The following is a 16667-nucleotide window of genomic DNA, read 5'->3' as shown; positions in this document are numbered from 1 at the left end:
GCAACTTAATCACTGAGATAGACTTTATCCAGTAGTTATAGTCCCCTGTTTTCGTTTTATATAAATTTAGATGGATTTAAAGGACATTACTTTCCCCCCTTTTTTTCAGTATCCTTTCCTTGGTCCTGTACCTACCAGGATGGCTGGATTCTTTAGTTCTGGCTGTTCTCAATGTCAGACCAGTTCTTTTTATCTTGTTAGTGATATTTATGAGCTGGACACCAGTGGTTTAGGTAAGTGTACATTTGCATGAGTGTATTTACTAGGTCTTTGTCTTTTAAAACTTGGTAAATGTAACAATTCACATATATGGACAGATTGGGAGGAGGTGGAAGTTATTCTGGAAGTATCTGGTTTAATATCAAAGAAGGTACATTCATAGGTTACCAAGTAACGTTTTTAGAAATTTAAGTCTTCCCTATTTAAAATCACTTGTTAGGTCCTAAAGTTGAAAAAAATCCATAATTTGTTGAAGTATTGTTGGATTTCAGATTGAATTCTTTTTTTTTTTTTTTAAAGATTTTATTTATTTATCTGACAGAGAGAGAGAGCCAGTGAGAGAGGGAACACAAGCAGTGAGAGAGGGAACGCTAGTGGGAGAGGAAGAAGCAGGCTCCCAGTGGAGGAGCCTGATGTGGGGCTTGATCCCAGAACACTGGGATCGTGCCTTGAGCTGAAGGCAGACACTTAACGACTGAGACACCCAGGTGCCCCATCAGATTGAATTCTTTACTAAACTTTGTGGAGAAGAGTTTTTTCCTAACCCAGTGAGAATCACACATATTCCATAGATATTGTCCCCTCACCCCTTCCAAATCATAAGATTTGTAGATTCTGTCATTGAGAATATTTGGAGCACATAGATTTTAAGTTTTCCTAGAGAATTTTAGGTATTACTTTTGAGAGAAAGGTAATTAATGCCTCTTCCTTTTCCTTTCTTTTATCTTTTTGTCTCTCAGTAATGGAATTTGATGCCTGTGAGTTTTAAGAGTAAAGAAAATGTCCTTGCCCATGAGTTGCTTACAGGTGTTGATCTTACTTCTTTTTCTTCTTAAAAAAAAAATGAATTGAATGTTTTTTCATTTTTTTGTTTTTCAATTTTAGAAGATACAGTGGAGATCCAGGAGCGGGTAGAGAATAGTCTTAAGTCTTTACTAGAACAATTAAAAGGTAAGCATTCTGACTGTGGACTCCCATATTTTATCTGATTGTCTGACAGGAACTCTTTTTTTTTAGTAGAAATTTGCAAGAGTTGCAAACAACAACTTGAAAATAATCATACTTTTGGTATTTTGAAAGACTTGCTTTTAAGTTTAAAGAGTGTTGATTACAAAAGTAGTGGACAGCCTGCTATAAAACAGTACACAAGTGGGTATGGCCTTTCTCCCATTCCCAACCGCATTTCCCCAGAGGGAAGAAAATGCTTTTACTTACCAGGTAAGTACCACTTTTGGAGTCTGTACTCCTAGATGCCCCCTAAAGAGTCTTACATGTGTATGGGGAAATACATAGTAGTGATTTTAGTTTTTTAAACATATGAAAAGGTATAATACATACTTTTTAAAATTTTTTGTTGTCTTGGACACTTAACCACGTCAGTTACATATACTGTTCCATGGTATTATATCAGTGTACTAAGTTTATTTATGTATGCCCCATGGAGTACATATAGTATATTATGTACTTGAGTTAGTTATAATTGTATTTATAATAATGCTGAAATGAACATCTTGTGACATAAGTGTTTGGGTACTTAATTGAACATTTCCTTGGGATTAAATTCCTGGAAATGGAATTGTTTGGTACAAGAGTACATAAATGCATTTCAAATCTATAAGGGTCTTTCTTTTCAAGAGCCTAAATGGTCTTTTATTGCCCAACTGAAGAATGGTAATTAAAAGACAAAGATTGTGAGAATAAAACATGGTACTTATTATGAAGGTGAATTTCTATCATGCGCTTTGGTCTTTTAGTCCATAATGGCACATATTCTTTTAAATCATTCATTTGGAGTCTTAATTTTATTGTGGCAATGGCCTATTTGTGGAAAGGCTAGCTGGTGTTTAGACTCCAGAATATATAATTTATAAGGCCAGCTTCTATATTTTGAAGGCAACGGAGCAATAGTTACATGGCTTTTTAAAGAGCTTAAAATAGGGGCTCCTGGCTGGCTCGGTTGATAGAGCCTGCGACTCTTGATCTTGGGGTCGTGATTTTCAGCCCCACCTCGGGGGTAGAGATTACTTAAAAATAAAATATTTTTTTAAAAAAGAGCTTAAAATAGATACCCTTTGTTCTTTGGTTCACTGTTGGGGAAAAAGCTTTCTGGATTAAGCTTTTATATTTGCTTATTCTTTATTAGAGTGTACATTGTATTCCTAAAAATAGCGTTGAAACAAAAGCTGAATAAAACAATAAAATACTTTCCTGTTTTCAGATGTCTTCAGTAGATGTAAAGGTGACCTCTTAGAAGTTAAAGATGGTAACTTGAAAACACGCCCTGCTCTTTTAGAGAACCTAGTCTTCTTTGTGGAGGTATGTCTTTGTTCTCTTCCTGAAAAACTCCGTTTTCCTTAATTAAGTGAAGGATTAATTTTAAAAAAATGAACAGGTAATAGGCACCTTATACCTGTAATTTAATCCCCCACCCCCACCTTTTGTTGAGTGAAAGTAATTTAAGTCATTTTTGAATGAGCTCCTTCCAAGCATACCAAGAAGGTTTTGTTCATAATGAATAAAACTTGCAATGCGCTCTACCGATCTTTTAAAAATTCCTCACATTCACTCCAAATCTGTCTTCTCTGTTCACTTTCCTTTTTGACTCGAGTATTGTGTATTTAAGTTAATTTCACCGGCTTTTTAAATTTGTTGTTGCTCTGCACTAATTACTAAGATTCTGCATTGTGAAGGAGAATCTGGGCGCCAATTTAGCAAAACTTTCTCCTCTTTTAACCAGAGAGAAGAGGAGGATTGCAAATGCTCATTATCCATAATCTTATTTTTGTCACATGTTTATATACTTTTCTTCTCCTAGTCTGTTCTGGTGACTGGCACAAGTGTGTCTAGACTCTGAACAAACCAGTAATACGTGCATGGGTATGTCCACGCACTCTGTACCGGAGAAGCATAGGCATAAACACCTAACTTAAAGGAGGAAACGTGCTGACCCAAGGAGATTTCTCTGTTTTTTGGGTTTTTTGTTTTTCTTTTAGAGAGAGCGAGCGAGCGTGGGGTATGGGGCAGAGGGAGAGAGAGAATTTTTTTGGTTGTTTAAAGATTTTATTTATTTGAGAGAGAGAGTGCGGGAGGAGGTGCAGAGAGGGAGAGGGACAAGCAGACTATGCTGAGCGCAGAGCCTGATGTGGCACTCAGTCCCTTGAACCTGAAATCGTGACCCGAGCCTACATCAAGAGTCAGAACACTTAACTGACTGAGCCACCCAGGGACCCCGAGAGAGAGAGAATCTTAAGCAGGCTCCATGCCCAGCATGGAGCCTGACGTTGGCTCAGTCTCACAACCCTGAGAGCATGACCTGAGCTGAAATCAGGAGTTGGATGCTTAACTGACTGAGCCAGCCAGATGCCCCTCTCTGTTTATATTTAAGATTTGTAGGTGAAGTAATATCTTACTGGGCTGGGAGGTGGGTGGGGAGGGGGCAGATTGTAAAGAACCTTTGGATTCCTTATGTAGGAATTTGGACCTTTCACTTGAGTGAAAGGGATTTCTACTTCCTGCAGGGGAGTGAAAGGAAACTGGACCTAGTGGAGGATAGCTTCAGGGCTGGGAGAGCTAGAAGGGAGTATAAAGATTGAAGCAATCATAGTATTCTGAGCAGTATTCAGATGAAGGTCTTCTGAATCCATGTGGTAATTGTAGAAATTAATCTAATCTCTCTATCTGTAGTGGAGAGCTAGAGGAGAATTTGAAGGGATTTGCACAGAAGAACTGTCAGCAAGGATTGTATAATCCATAACCCTTAACTGTTCCTGATAGATGTCTTGAATGTGATCCTTATTGATGAATTTGCAATTTTTCCTCTTTTAGACTATTTCTATTATCCTTTGGGTGTCCAGTTACTGTGAGAGTGTCCTGCGACCATACAAATTAAATTTACAGAAAAAGAAAAAGAAGAAAAAAGAAACCAGCATCATCATGGTAATAACAGAGAAAATACAACCTGACTGCATACTGCTTTTTCTTTTCACTGTTTTCCTGCATTACTATAAGAGACCTTACTGTCCTGTGTATATTCATTTTCTCTCCCCAGATTGTTTTTGTTTTTAAATTACACACTTTTAGAAAAGCCGAAAGACTAGCATGATGACACCCAAATATCCTTACCTAGATTTGCTTGTTAATACCGCTTTACCCCATCTGCTTTATCTTTCTCTCTCATCCTATCTATCCCCCCTTGTTTGTTGAACTATTTGAAAGGAAAGTGCAGACTTTGTGATACTTAACAGGTAGAACAGGGCAGTCTCCTACAAAACCACAATACTCAAGAAATTTTCACAGTCCAGACATTTATTATTGATACAATAATATTATAATGTCCATATTCATATATCCCCAGTTATCCCAACTGTGTCCTTTATTATAGCCTTTTTCAAAATACTGGAACCCTATTAAGGATCTGACATAGCTTTTATTTCTCATATCTTTTTACCCTTCATTAATCTAAAATACTTCCATAGCCTTTTGTTTGTCCTTAGTTTTGAAGAGAGTCTAGCTAGGTTTTTGGTAGAATGTCTTACAATCTGGATTTGGCTAATTGTTTCTTTGGGGTTAGGTTCAACATTAATGTTTTAGCAAATTAAATCAGGAGGCACTAAGGTTGTTCTGTCCCATTATTGGTGCTTTCAGATTTAATTATTTGAAAAAGGAAATGTCTGTGGATTTCTTCATTGTAAAGGTGCCTTTCCCCCCTTTGTTTATATATTCCCCCCTGTAATTATTAAGTCATCTGTAGGATGATGCTTTGAGACTGCGAATGTCCTATTCCCTTATCAGCCTTTCACCTGCTGGTTTTAGCATCCACTGTTAAGTCTAACTTGCATGTATCATTTAGTACACTGATGGTTCCACAATGGTGATTTTTAAAAATTCTGTCCATCCTTTATGATTTATTAGTTGACATTTTTCTGTAAAATAGAGCTGTCTCAACCTCATTCATGTATATATTTGTGTGTATGGTGTTTAATACTATCTGTTTGAGTATCATTCTTTTTAAAATTTCCCTTCTAATCCATTATCATCATTCTGTTTTGCATGCTCAGATTTGACTAATGGGAGCAACTTTAAGCTGGTTCCTGTCCTTGAACATGTCTTCACCAGCTTTTGAGCCCTTGTTTTCTGAAACAGCAAAAATGCTCCATCCACTTTGTTCCCATTGAACTGAATTGAAATATTTTTCCAAGGAGCCCTGCCTTGTTTCTTTATGGGGAGTGGCGTTTCAAAACCAAGATCTAGATGTTAAGTGTATTAATTGTTAATGGGGTTTCAATTTTATGTTAGTGGAAAGAGACAGGAAACTTAATTTACTTTACACATGCAAACACACAGAATAATTAATTCTTACTGATACCTCTAGTTTTAGTCCAGCATCACAGTGTTCTTCCTTCTTTTCCTTCCCTCATTTCAGTTTGTAGCTTCCCCCCCAGAGTTTGAACCCTGGTTCCTTACAGCATCAGTATATTTATTTCACCTGTTTTACAAGAAATACTAAACAGTTTTGGAATTACATCATTATATCATTTGCATTACTAGTTTCAATAAACCACTATATAAAGTTCAAATTTTTTTGCAGTTGTTCTTTGTCCTTAGAATATGTTCCAGTAATATAGACAGTTGAGGCACTCTGTAAAAACACTGGAATTAAAAACTGGGATTATATTATTCATATAAATAAGATTCATTTATTTCTCTTTGTCTTCAATTTTGGAGTGTCCTTCCATCTTTATTGATTTAATTTTCGAATTTTTAAAACATTAACATAATATGTATCCTTTTCATAAGGAAAGTTATTTAGGATTCATTCTGCACAGGACATAACTGTTTTATTAATGTTTGAATTTATCCTTTCATTATAAGTGGGAGATTTTTTTTCACTGTAGCAACATATAGTGACCATTGTCATTTGAAATGTTGATGGCTTTAGTGGTAATATTGGCCTCCTGCATAATTCAGTAACAATTCAGGAAGTCTTTAGATTTGGCACTGTGCTTCGCTGGATGTTTCCATTCATTCAGAAACAAAGGGTAGTTACATTTGGATGAGGGGCTAAGTGAAGGAACCTTCTCTCTTTATTCAAGATAATTTAACAGATCATGAGTGTAAAGTTTGAAAGTATAGATAAAAGTTGCTCTGTTACTCTTTTCTAATGAAAGCCTACGTTCCTAGAACATGTCAAATAGCTTACTGGTATTTGGATTTGGGGGTGGGGGTGGTGGTGGTTTGTAGTTATTGTTTTTTTAATTTCTAAAAATGAGAACAGCCTTCCTGTTTTTTTGATCATCATAGTAACCTAAAGGTGTGAATAAGTAAAGATCACTCATATTCCCAACAACCAGTGATCACCACTGCAAACCAACCAGACTTATGCTCTATATCTGCAACTTGCCTGTTTGTGTTTTCATTTAACAGGGCACCTTGGACATCTCTTTTGGAGATATGCAGATGTATCTCANTGTATCTCATTTCTTTTTTTTTTTTTTTAAGATTTTATTTATTTATTTGAGAGAGAGAATGAGAGAGAGTGCACGAGCTTGCTTTAACTGACTGGCCAGGTTTCTTGTGTTTGTCTGATTTTTAAATTGTGTCAAATGCTGCTGAGAATTCTTTGATATATTTTCTGTTCATATCTTTACCCAAGTTTCCTGTTGTAGTAATATTTTTTCTAATGATACATTTTAAGCTGTTGGGCTCTTAATAGTTATTAATTCTGTATCCCATATGATGCAGTTTTTTTTTTTCAGTTTTTCATTTATCTTTTAGCTTGAGTAATTTTTTTGGTCAACATAGTAACTAAAAAAATTTTTTTAAATGGTTCTTAGCTTGATGTAATGTTTAGAAAGGCCTTTTCAATTTATTACTCATGCCATTACCTAAATTTTCTTCTGGTGCTTTGGTGGATTTTTTAAACTTAGGTATTTACTGAATTTGGAATTTATTTTGGTACTTTTTATTTTGTTTATTTTTTTAAAAGATTTTATTTTGGGGGCACCTGGGTGGCTCAAACAGTTAAGCTTCTGACTCTTGGTTTCGGCTCAAGTCATGATCTCCATGAGTTATTGGGCTCCGTGCACAGTGGGGAGTCTGCTTGAGATTTTTCTCCCTCTTTTTATCTCCACTCATGTGCTTGCTCTCTTTCTCTCTCTCTCAAATAAATAAATGTTTAAAAAAATTTATTTTTAAGTCATCCGTACACCCAAGGAGAGGCTTGAACTCACGACCACAAGCCCCAAGATCAAGAGTTGCATGCTGTACTGACTTAGCCAGCCAGGTGCCCCTATTTTATATTTTCAAATGTCTAGCTAGTTATCTCAGTACCATTCATCCACTGGAAACCAGTGTTTTGAGATGGCACCATTTAAATTCCCTTATATTCTTTGGTTTACCTTGGGATTTGTTTCCTTTCACTTTTTATCAGTTCGCTTATATACCAGTACTGTCTGGATTTCATGTAACTTTATAATATACTCTAATATATATGAGGGCAAGTTCCCCTTAAGTGCTGTTTTTCAGAATTTTCATGACTGTTGTTACCCATTATTTTTTCTGTTGGAACTTAGAAAACTCTATTTCTGTTTTTAACATTAGAGAAAATCTCAAAGACATATAGAGAAGAAATGATATTTTGGTTCTTCTCATCATCTTTAGTGTTCCAGAAGATTCTCAGCCTGAAGTTGAGTAATGACCAACTAAGATATTTTCTATTGGTTTTTCCATCTGCAGTTTCCCAGAGTGAATAAACACCATAAAAAAAAAAAATGCTTGTCATTGTTGCTGAGTTAGGCATTATTTGGTGGCAATTAAATTTACCTTGGTTTGAGAGACTGTCTTAATATCCAAAACTGGATCCATCCTGGTTACTATTAATAGCATTAAGTAATACTGTAGCATGAGGTTAATAAAGCTTATGAGATGTAATCAAAGGAAATATGTTTGATAATCTTCCATCTTTTTAAAAATCTTTTTTCCAGCCACCTGTCTTCACCAGTTTCCAAGACTATGTTACTGGGCTTCAGACTTTAATTTCCAACGTTGTGGATCATATTAAAGGGCTTGAAACACATCTAATTGCACTTAAACTTGAAGAACTTATTTTAGAAGATACTTCTCTCTCACTGGTAAGAGACTGTGGGTGATCAGCAATAAGTTATTTGTAGATACTCAAGTGTTCTTCTCTTGAATCACAAGGACAAGTTAGTTTCAACTTATCATTTGCTTCATGTAGGACTTGTGATTGGAAGGTGCCTGGCAGCAGTTTTTTGTTGTGTCATCAGTGGTGGTGGGTTCCCCTCTCCCTTCACTTCTCCCCACCCCATACCTCCTTTCTGTACATTTTTGGGGTTGTTCCTTTACTGTGAAAACTGATGATTAATTAATGAGGAGTACAATCAGAACTGTCCCTGTTGTGAGCACCACAGGAAACCAGCCATTGAGATCCAGGGACAGTCTCCTTGAGGGAGAAGTTACCTGCTGCTGCGTTGGCTGGTTTCTTTGCCATCCCAGCAGTTATCACCTGAAAAAGAGATGCCGAAGATCATAAATAATTATGTCAGTAATAATTAGGCTGGAGAGTAAGCCAGTGAAAAGGGGGAATGGAGCCAAGCATGGAATCAAAGGTACCACTCATCACACTTGTCCTGGTAATTACTTAGGCTAGTTTCTTAAAATTTTGTTAGCAAGGGACGCCTGGGTAGCGCAGTGGTTAAGCGACTGCCTTCGGCTCAGGGCGTGATCCCGGTGTTACGGAATCGAGCCCCACATCAGGCTCCTCTGCTGGGAACCTGCTTCTTCCTCTCCCACTCCCCCTGCTTGTGTTCCCTCTCTCGCTGGCTGTTTCTCTCTGTCAAATTAATAAATAAAATCTTAAAAAAAAAATTTTTGTTAGCAAAAGCCTTGTAAAGTCTTGCCTTTAAGGTATGTATTCTTTAAAAAAAATTAAGTAACTTCCAGTCTGAAATGATTGAGGATTTAATGGTGTCAGGTGAGTTAACATTCACCAGCCTAATTGCTCTAGTGATGAAACTCCCGTCATGAGGGAGTGCTCCCCTGAGTAGTTCGTCTGACCTGAGCCTCTGCTAGTGAGGGAGCTCATCCCCTAATGAGAGCAGCCATTATTTCTAGCCCCAGACCTTTCCAGGGAGGAGGATGAATGGAATCTTGCTTGGCACACCAGTTTAAAAAGATTGTAAGACCCTCTTTTGTAAAGCTTCAATTCTTACAAGAGGCTTACTGTGGGAAGGGGCTCAGGGCCTTCAATAACATTTCCAAAGACTGGTTAAAGAAAGCAGAGGTGTTCAGAGGTGAAACCAGAAGTTTGGTTTTAGACAGTTAAGCTGTATATTCAGCTGCTTTCCTATGTACATTAGAATGAATATAGACTTCAGTGGTGAGTAGGACTAACTAATGGATTAATTCTTTAGTATTTTTGTTTTATTTATTTAGTCTTCCTTTCTTCAAGCTTTACACTGTTTTAAAAAATAAAATAAGCACATGGTAAAAAAAAATGTGGCATAAAGACTATATAGTGAAATGTCTTCTTCCCATTCTAACCCATTCTCTAGTTCCGTTTCCAAGAAGGAACCATTGTTGTCGGCAGTTTCTTGTGCAGTCTTCCTGAGTTTGATAACCCAGCTACAAGCATGTGATACCTGTTTCCTTCCCCACAACCTTTTACTTTTAAACACAAATGATAGCGTATTATACATTGGTTTTTGGGGGCTTTTTTTGTACTAAGTGTGTGGATTACTACATATGGGTACTGTACCTTATTCTTTGTAATTGCTCTATAGTGTTTCACTATTTCCTTACACACAAAATGTATGTTTAAGAGAGTTAAATAGCACCTCTCATTTCTCAGCCCCAGATAACCCCCAGTCTCATCATCCAGAACCATCCCCACCTCTTCCTCTTCTGTATTCATATAACACATTGTTATCTGCCACTAGCCTTTATGACTTCTGGACACTTGGGTGGCCAGTAAAAGCCTAGTAATTGAATCCTTGATAAATAGGTACATCCTAGCTAGGATTCTTGCCTCGCACTTGCACACTACTCTGAAAGAAGAGATACTTGATGGTCCATTTGGAACACTTTTACATGTAGAGAAATATGGTAATTAGTGGTAGATTTTGAGCTATTTGATTTTTTAGGACAAACCCAAACTTGTTCTCTACTCCAAACTCTCAACCCCTTTCCTGAATGCTGTAGAACAATAAAAACTCAAAATTATAATATCTATTAAAAAAAAAATCTTAGGGACACCTAGGTGGCTGTCAGTTAAGCATCTGCCTTTGGCTCAGGTCATGCATGATCCCAGGGTCCTGAGATTGAGCCCCATGTTGGGCTCTCTGCTCAGCAGGGAGCCTTCTTCTCCCTCTCCCTGCTGCTCCCCTTACTTGTGCTCTCTCTCTCCTTCTGACAAATAAATAAAATCTTTAAAAAAATCTTTAAGATCACAAACTTGAATGAATGTCACATTGCTTCATGTCACATGCTTCATTGGGCTTTGCTGGGTATCTTTGAGTTTGTTAATAAGTAAATATAAATTTATTGAGCATGCTCTTTTGGGTAAATGCTCATAAAACACAGTGATCAAAAGACCTGGTTGGAAATAGTATGGAGGTTCCTCAGAAAATTGAAAATAAGAGCTACCCTACCACCCAGCAGTAGCACGACTAGGTATTTATCCAAAGGATACAAGCACAGTGATCTGAAGGGGCACCTGCACCCCATTGTTTATAGTAGCAGTGTCCACAATAGCCAAAGTATGGAAAGAGCCCAGATGCCCATCAACAGGTGAATGGATAAGAAAGATGTGATATAGCTACACAGTGGAATACTACTCAGACATCAAAAAATGAAATCTTACCATTTGCAACGATGTGGATGGAACTAGAGGTATTATGCTAAGTGAAATAATTCAATCAGAGAAAGACAGTTACCATATGATCTCACTATGTGGAATTTAAGAAACAGGATCATAGGGGGAAGGGAGGGAAAAATAATACAAGACGAAATCAGAGAGGGAGACAAACCATAACAGACTCTTAATGATAGGAAATAAACAGGGTTGCTGGGGTGGGGGGTGAGAAGGTGGGGTAAGTTGGATGATGGACATTAAAGAAGGTACGTGATGTAATGAGCACTGGGTATTATAGGAGACTGATGAATCACTGAAGTCTACCTCTGAAACTAATAATACACTATATGTTAATTTGAAAAAAGACCCAGCTGTAGAGAGATGAATACCGATTAATTTGGAGATACGATAGAGGCACAAAAACTGAGCGAGTCAGAAAGAGTCTTACCTGAGAGGGGGCATTTAAGGATTAGTAAGTTTTCAGTAGGTAGACTGGAATAGATAAAAGGAATCCAAAGCAGAAAGAGGCAGACAAAAGCATGGAGGCAGAAAGGTGAATTGTGTGGGGGCACCGTGAGTCATTAAGGAGAGCTAGAGCACATGATACGTGGGAAGGACTGTCCAGTACAGAGATGACAGGCACAGTAGCCTGCTGTTGCTGATTGTGTGGTTATTGTCAAAGGATCTTGCTTTCTGATGTGAGGAATAAGATTTCTCATTTTGAGTATTCATTCTGAAGGTTATCTTTAACTTTGCACTACTTTAAATTTTTCAAGACTTCACTCTGTCATCTTTTTTTTTTTTTTTTAAGATTTTATTTATTTATTAGAGAGAGACAGAGCATAAGCAGGGGGAGGAGGCAGAGAGGGAGAAGGAGAAGCAGACTCCCTGCTGAGCACAGAGCCCAACACGGGGCTCGATCTCACAATCCTGAGATCATGACTTGAGCTGAAACAAAGAGTTGGATGCTCAACTGACTGAGCCACCCAGGTGCCCTTGTCCTCATCTTTTGACCTTGGGAAGTTACTTAACCTTTCTGGGCCTTAGTTTCTTTTTCTGTAAAATGGAAATCATAATACCTCTTACAGGATTATAGTGAGGATTACATAAAACAATAATGGAAGGTGTATTGGAGGATGGGGTATTTTATTGCCTATTTTTATTGAAGTCGTAATACCTATAATAACTGAGCAGCACCAGCCACCAAATGTAGGATTCATATTAGTGCTATTTGTCTTTTGGGTGAAAAAATTTTTTTCTTCTTCAATTTCCACTAGGTTTACTTCTTTTTTCTTCCTTTCTTTCTGAACTTGAAACACTATGCATAAGGAGTCTGGACTACCACCTCCAGTCCTAGTCCTTTTTCCTTTTCCATAGGGGTATCCATTGAAACTGGTTGTGTGCCAAGACCTTTTAATGTAACCTTTTAATGTACTCTGATAGCTGTTAGGTTTTTGAAAGTCAATGATACACTATTTTAAACTGAAACTTGGCTTTTTTTTTTTTCACTTAACCTTATATTCAGGAGATTTGTTCAGGCTAATGCATATACATCAGTCTTATTCTTTTAAACAGCTGTATGGTATTCAAAATATAAATGCACCATAGCCATTGGATATTTTAGATTGTTTATATACATTTACTACAGTCCTGAATGAAGTGTATTTTACATACCTTCTCTACTAATGCACATGTGTATTTCCAAGGTAGATGAGGTCTCAAGGTAATATTGTTCGGCCAAACGTGTGCTTCCCTGGTTTCCTCAGGGCTTTGCAGTACTGCCAACTTCATCTAACCCTAACCAGTTCTTGGCCAACCTCCTTTCTCTGTTTGAACATTCCATCCCTTTATTTTTTGTAGTCTCTACTACAGGTCAAGTGTGTAGCACGTATTTGAGGAGGTCTAGGAAAGCTTGGTTTTTTTTTTTTTTAGCTGTTTGGTCTCTGGAACCCATGGACTTTGTCAATATGGAAGGACACCTATCAATACTGTAACTAGAAAAGTTGGCAAAGGTAAATTTGATGCCTTTAAGAAGTGGCCCTGATAATGTCCAAATTAATAATTTCTACTTTTGTTCTCTGATGAAATAATCAGAAATCTTAATTTTTCTATTTTGTATAGCTCATAACAAAATAGTGATTTTATAACTAGACTACTTAGTAATAATTTTCTGGATGAACATTTCCTTTTTTTCTGGATGAACATTAATCAGAAATCTCAGTTTTTTGATTTTTGTATAACTTAGAATACTGATGAAAGAATTGAAAGAATAATGATGCTAAAGCAATAGGGTGTTAGTGAAAAATCACATGGAAAAATATACATCTGTGATGAGCTTTAAGCCTTTGCATTATATGAAATTGAAAGTGACCCATTGTATTCTGATGGAGCTTGAAGTGAGACCAAAGGTAATGGTAGTTTTTACTTCCATGAGAAGAACTATAATCTGGGGGAATGCCTTCAGAGCAAGACCACTAATTCTTATCTCCTTTGTAGGAAGAGAGAAAATTTTCAAAGACTGTGCAAGGTAAGGTGCAGAGCAGTTATCTACACTCACTTCTGGAAATTGGAGAGCTGCTGAAAAAAAGACTGGAGACCACAAAGAAACTAAAAATTTAAGGAAGTGTGAACCACAGGCACCAGTGACTCTGCGGCAGGAAATGACATCATCTTCCCAGGCAAAAGCTACATCTGGTTGACCATCATTTTAATCCAGAACTTCCTCATAAAATGCATGAAGGACTTTGATTGTGAATTAATTTTTTAGGTATTAAATGTATACAACTGATTAAATTATTGTATATAAACCAGAAGCAGGACCCTCATCTGGGTTTGACCACTTTTTATACATGTTCATATGCATATGGCAGCCACAAGAGAACCCCACTTTTCTTCTTTCCTCCCATCACCAGAAACATCTGGTACGTAGCGGGGGGTCCTATAAAAGCAGCAATAGAAATTAAGCATAAAGCATTGACCTCAGAGCAGCTGAATGGTCCTACCATTATCGCAGTGGGTGTTTGGTCTCGTCCTTGAGCCCTAGGAAGCAGAAAGCAGAAATAGAGGGGGACCATGACTGGGAGCAGGCCCTCTTTCCATATTAGTTTAGTTTTGAGGCTTCCTCAGCTCCTTGGCTCCCACAGAACCCAAAGCAGGTACCCAAAGGGCCTCAGATGGAATTTGGCATAAGCACCTGTCACTGAAGAGCGCCACTTGGATGACCACGGGCACTCAGTGTTTAGCTTAATAGTCCAATAGCCAAGAAATCCCCATCCTAGCTCCTGTGAGAGTTAAATCACAGATAGGCTTGTGTTAACTTACACCATATGGAGGGAAAAGCAGTGCAGGCCACTTAAGAGCCTGTTGAGGACTAGCTTACTGTCTTTCATCCATCTTTGGGGAAGATGGGAATCACTGTTTTAAAGAAGAGAGGTGTACATAATTTATGCAGGCAAATCTAATACCAATGTCATTGGTTTTGTGAGATATATATATATGTATATGCTTTTACATATATATTTTTCAAGCATATATATGTGTGTGTGTGTGTGTGTGCTTGAAAATAAAGATTTAACACTTTAGTGTTTTTTAAATGGGGGGTTTGGGGAGGAAGGAAGGAAGGAAGGAATGTATATTATGGACTTAACCTAGGTTTTAAGTTTTAGGCTGGCAAAAAAAATGTTATCCATTGGGTTTGACGTTCAGTCTACTTTCTTCAAACTTGAGAATTACACCAGGATGGTGTTTACATTGTTCACCTGGAGCTCCCCAAGACTGTGGCTTCAGAGGTTGGTCTGACAGAAAAGATAAACATTGCTCTTGAAAATGTTATACAGTTTATATTGCTTTGATAACTTTTTGTGTTTGAATCTGTGCTTCTGTTTTTGGTCTTTGTTACTCAAATACCATTAAAGTTAGTAATTCTGTAAGAGCAAAGATACGAGTTTGATGAGGAAATTCAAGCATCTGATCGAGGGTTGATTGGTCTTAAAGACCTTACAGGTCCTTTCCTACTCACTTCTCCAGTGAAATGTGATATTTTTTTCTTTTAAAAGCAAACAAAAGAGCTTGGAAAATCTCTGTATGCAAAACAATTGCATTTTGTCCCCACATCGTGACTTTCTTAGATTCACAATTTGATAGGGTGATTAATAACTGCTTAAACTTCCAAGGAAATTTTTAAGAAAATTACTACATTATCTGTTCAAAATAAGACTTGCTGGAAATTGTAGTCCATCAAGTAATTTCAAGAAAGTTACTTTTTTGATGTAAGTTGGTATCCACAGCCATCATACCCCATCCCAAAAGGAAGAACTGCCTTGAACAAGATGAACTGAAAATTCTAATTGATTCCAAATCTAATTTAATGACAACATATCATAATTTTGTAAAACTATTGCCTATTTAGATGGAACTTGGTGTGTGTATGAGGGTGGGGGTATGAGTGTATGGCATGTGTTCTTGAAATGTTTCTCTGAATATCCAAAAATACTGTACATAGAAATGGGGTATGAAACAAGTCTTCAGCTGACCATGGTCAATCTAGCATATGTGTGCTCAGTGAGCTGGCTTTGGTCCTCAGGGACAGTGCTTGACTCCAGTGGTCTACCTAATAGTCTTTTGTCTAGGGGCACCTGGGACCTCTCCTGGTTTTAGTGACAAATAATGTTACGTCGAGGTTATGCTTCCTTTGTTACTTGCTGACTTTCCTACTAAATGTAGCATTTCAGTTAGATCCAGCCTCTTACATTTTGAGATAATTGTAAAAAGAATGAAATTATGCAGAAATGGCCAATATCTTTTATTGATCTGTTCTTTTGGAAACTGTTATGCACTATAAATTGTGTACAGTTTAAAAAAATATATATATATATATATTCTTACATGAGTAAAAAGCACCCTTCAGCAATTGTATGTCATTGGTATTTGAAGAGAATTCCCAAATAACCCATTGCTGCTGCTGCTGTTTTTGGTTTGTGTGGGTTTTTTTGTTGTTGTTGTTGTGTTTGTGTGGTAAATTGATATTTAAAAAAAAAAGAAAGAAAAAACACGACTACTGTTTACAGACTGAAAAATTACTGCTTTTTATACTACTGAGATCCTAAGTTAAGACTCTCCAAAGCAAACATTTGGTTTAAATCATTTATCTGATGTGGATAAAGCATAGAGAAAGTTTTAGTGTTCTTCACATAATGGAAAATGTACAAATGCCTAGCTGTGTTGCCCATCAATTTTGTATATTTTCATAATTTAAATTGTTCAAAATTGCATTATATTTTGCAATCACTATGTTCAACCTGGATTTGTCTTTCATTTAAACTTTTAATATAAAAAGGGGTTTCAATGTATCTATGGCCTTGTTATTGAAACTCTTCCTACTTATTTGATGTCATTTATTAATATGGGAAGTATATATTCTCCCTTCAGAACTAAGTGAAGCATGCATAGCCAATGAAACTAGATAGGTTACACTTCCATTTTAAGTTGGCATTTCCGCCTGGGTCATTTCTTTTTAGATTCTTAGAAGCCACAACCTTTTAAATGACATAATTCATCTCAATTTTGTACTGACTGTTAT

At 36.9% G+C, this 16667-nt stretch overlaps 1 protein-coding gene across 2 annotated transcripts in view; it reads left to right on the top strand.

Annotated features, from left to right (window-relative positions):
• The window catches only part of NAA25 (N-alpha-acetyltransferase 25, NatB auxiliary subunit), a 69771-nt gene extending 53334 nt beyond the window's left edge, over window positions 1–16437 (top strand). For both annotated transcript variants that reach the window (XM_034639697.1, XM_002925235.4), the window contains 6 exons: window positions 110–233; window positions 1105–1170; window positions 2438–2535; window positions 4045–4155; window positions 8202–8348; window positions 13586–16437. In XM_034639697.1, the coding sequence (XP_034495588.1) occupies window positions 110–233; window positions 1105–1170; window positions 2438–2535; window positions 4045–4155; window positions 8202–8348; window positions 13586–13708 (669 nt within the window). In that variant the 3' untranslated portion in view covers window positions 13709–16437. The remainder of the gene's footprint in view (window positions 1–109; window positions 234–1104; window positions 1171–2437; window positions 2536–4044; window positions 4156–8201; window positions 8349–13585) is intronic.
• The last annotated feature ends 230 nt before the right edge of the window (window positions 16438–16667 follow it).

The sequence above is a fragment of the Ailuropoda melanoleuca genome, chromosome 12 (genome assembly GCF_002007445.2).
Source record: "Ailuropoda melanoleuca isolate Jingjing chromosome 12, ASM200744v2, whole genome shotgun sequence".
NCBI classification, from domain to species: Eukaryota; Metazoa; Chordata; class Mammalia; order Carnivora; family Ursidae; genus Ailuropoda; species Ailuropoda melanoleuca.
This window is presented reverse-complemented; position numbering and strand designations above follow the sequence as displayed.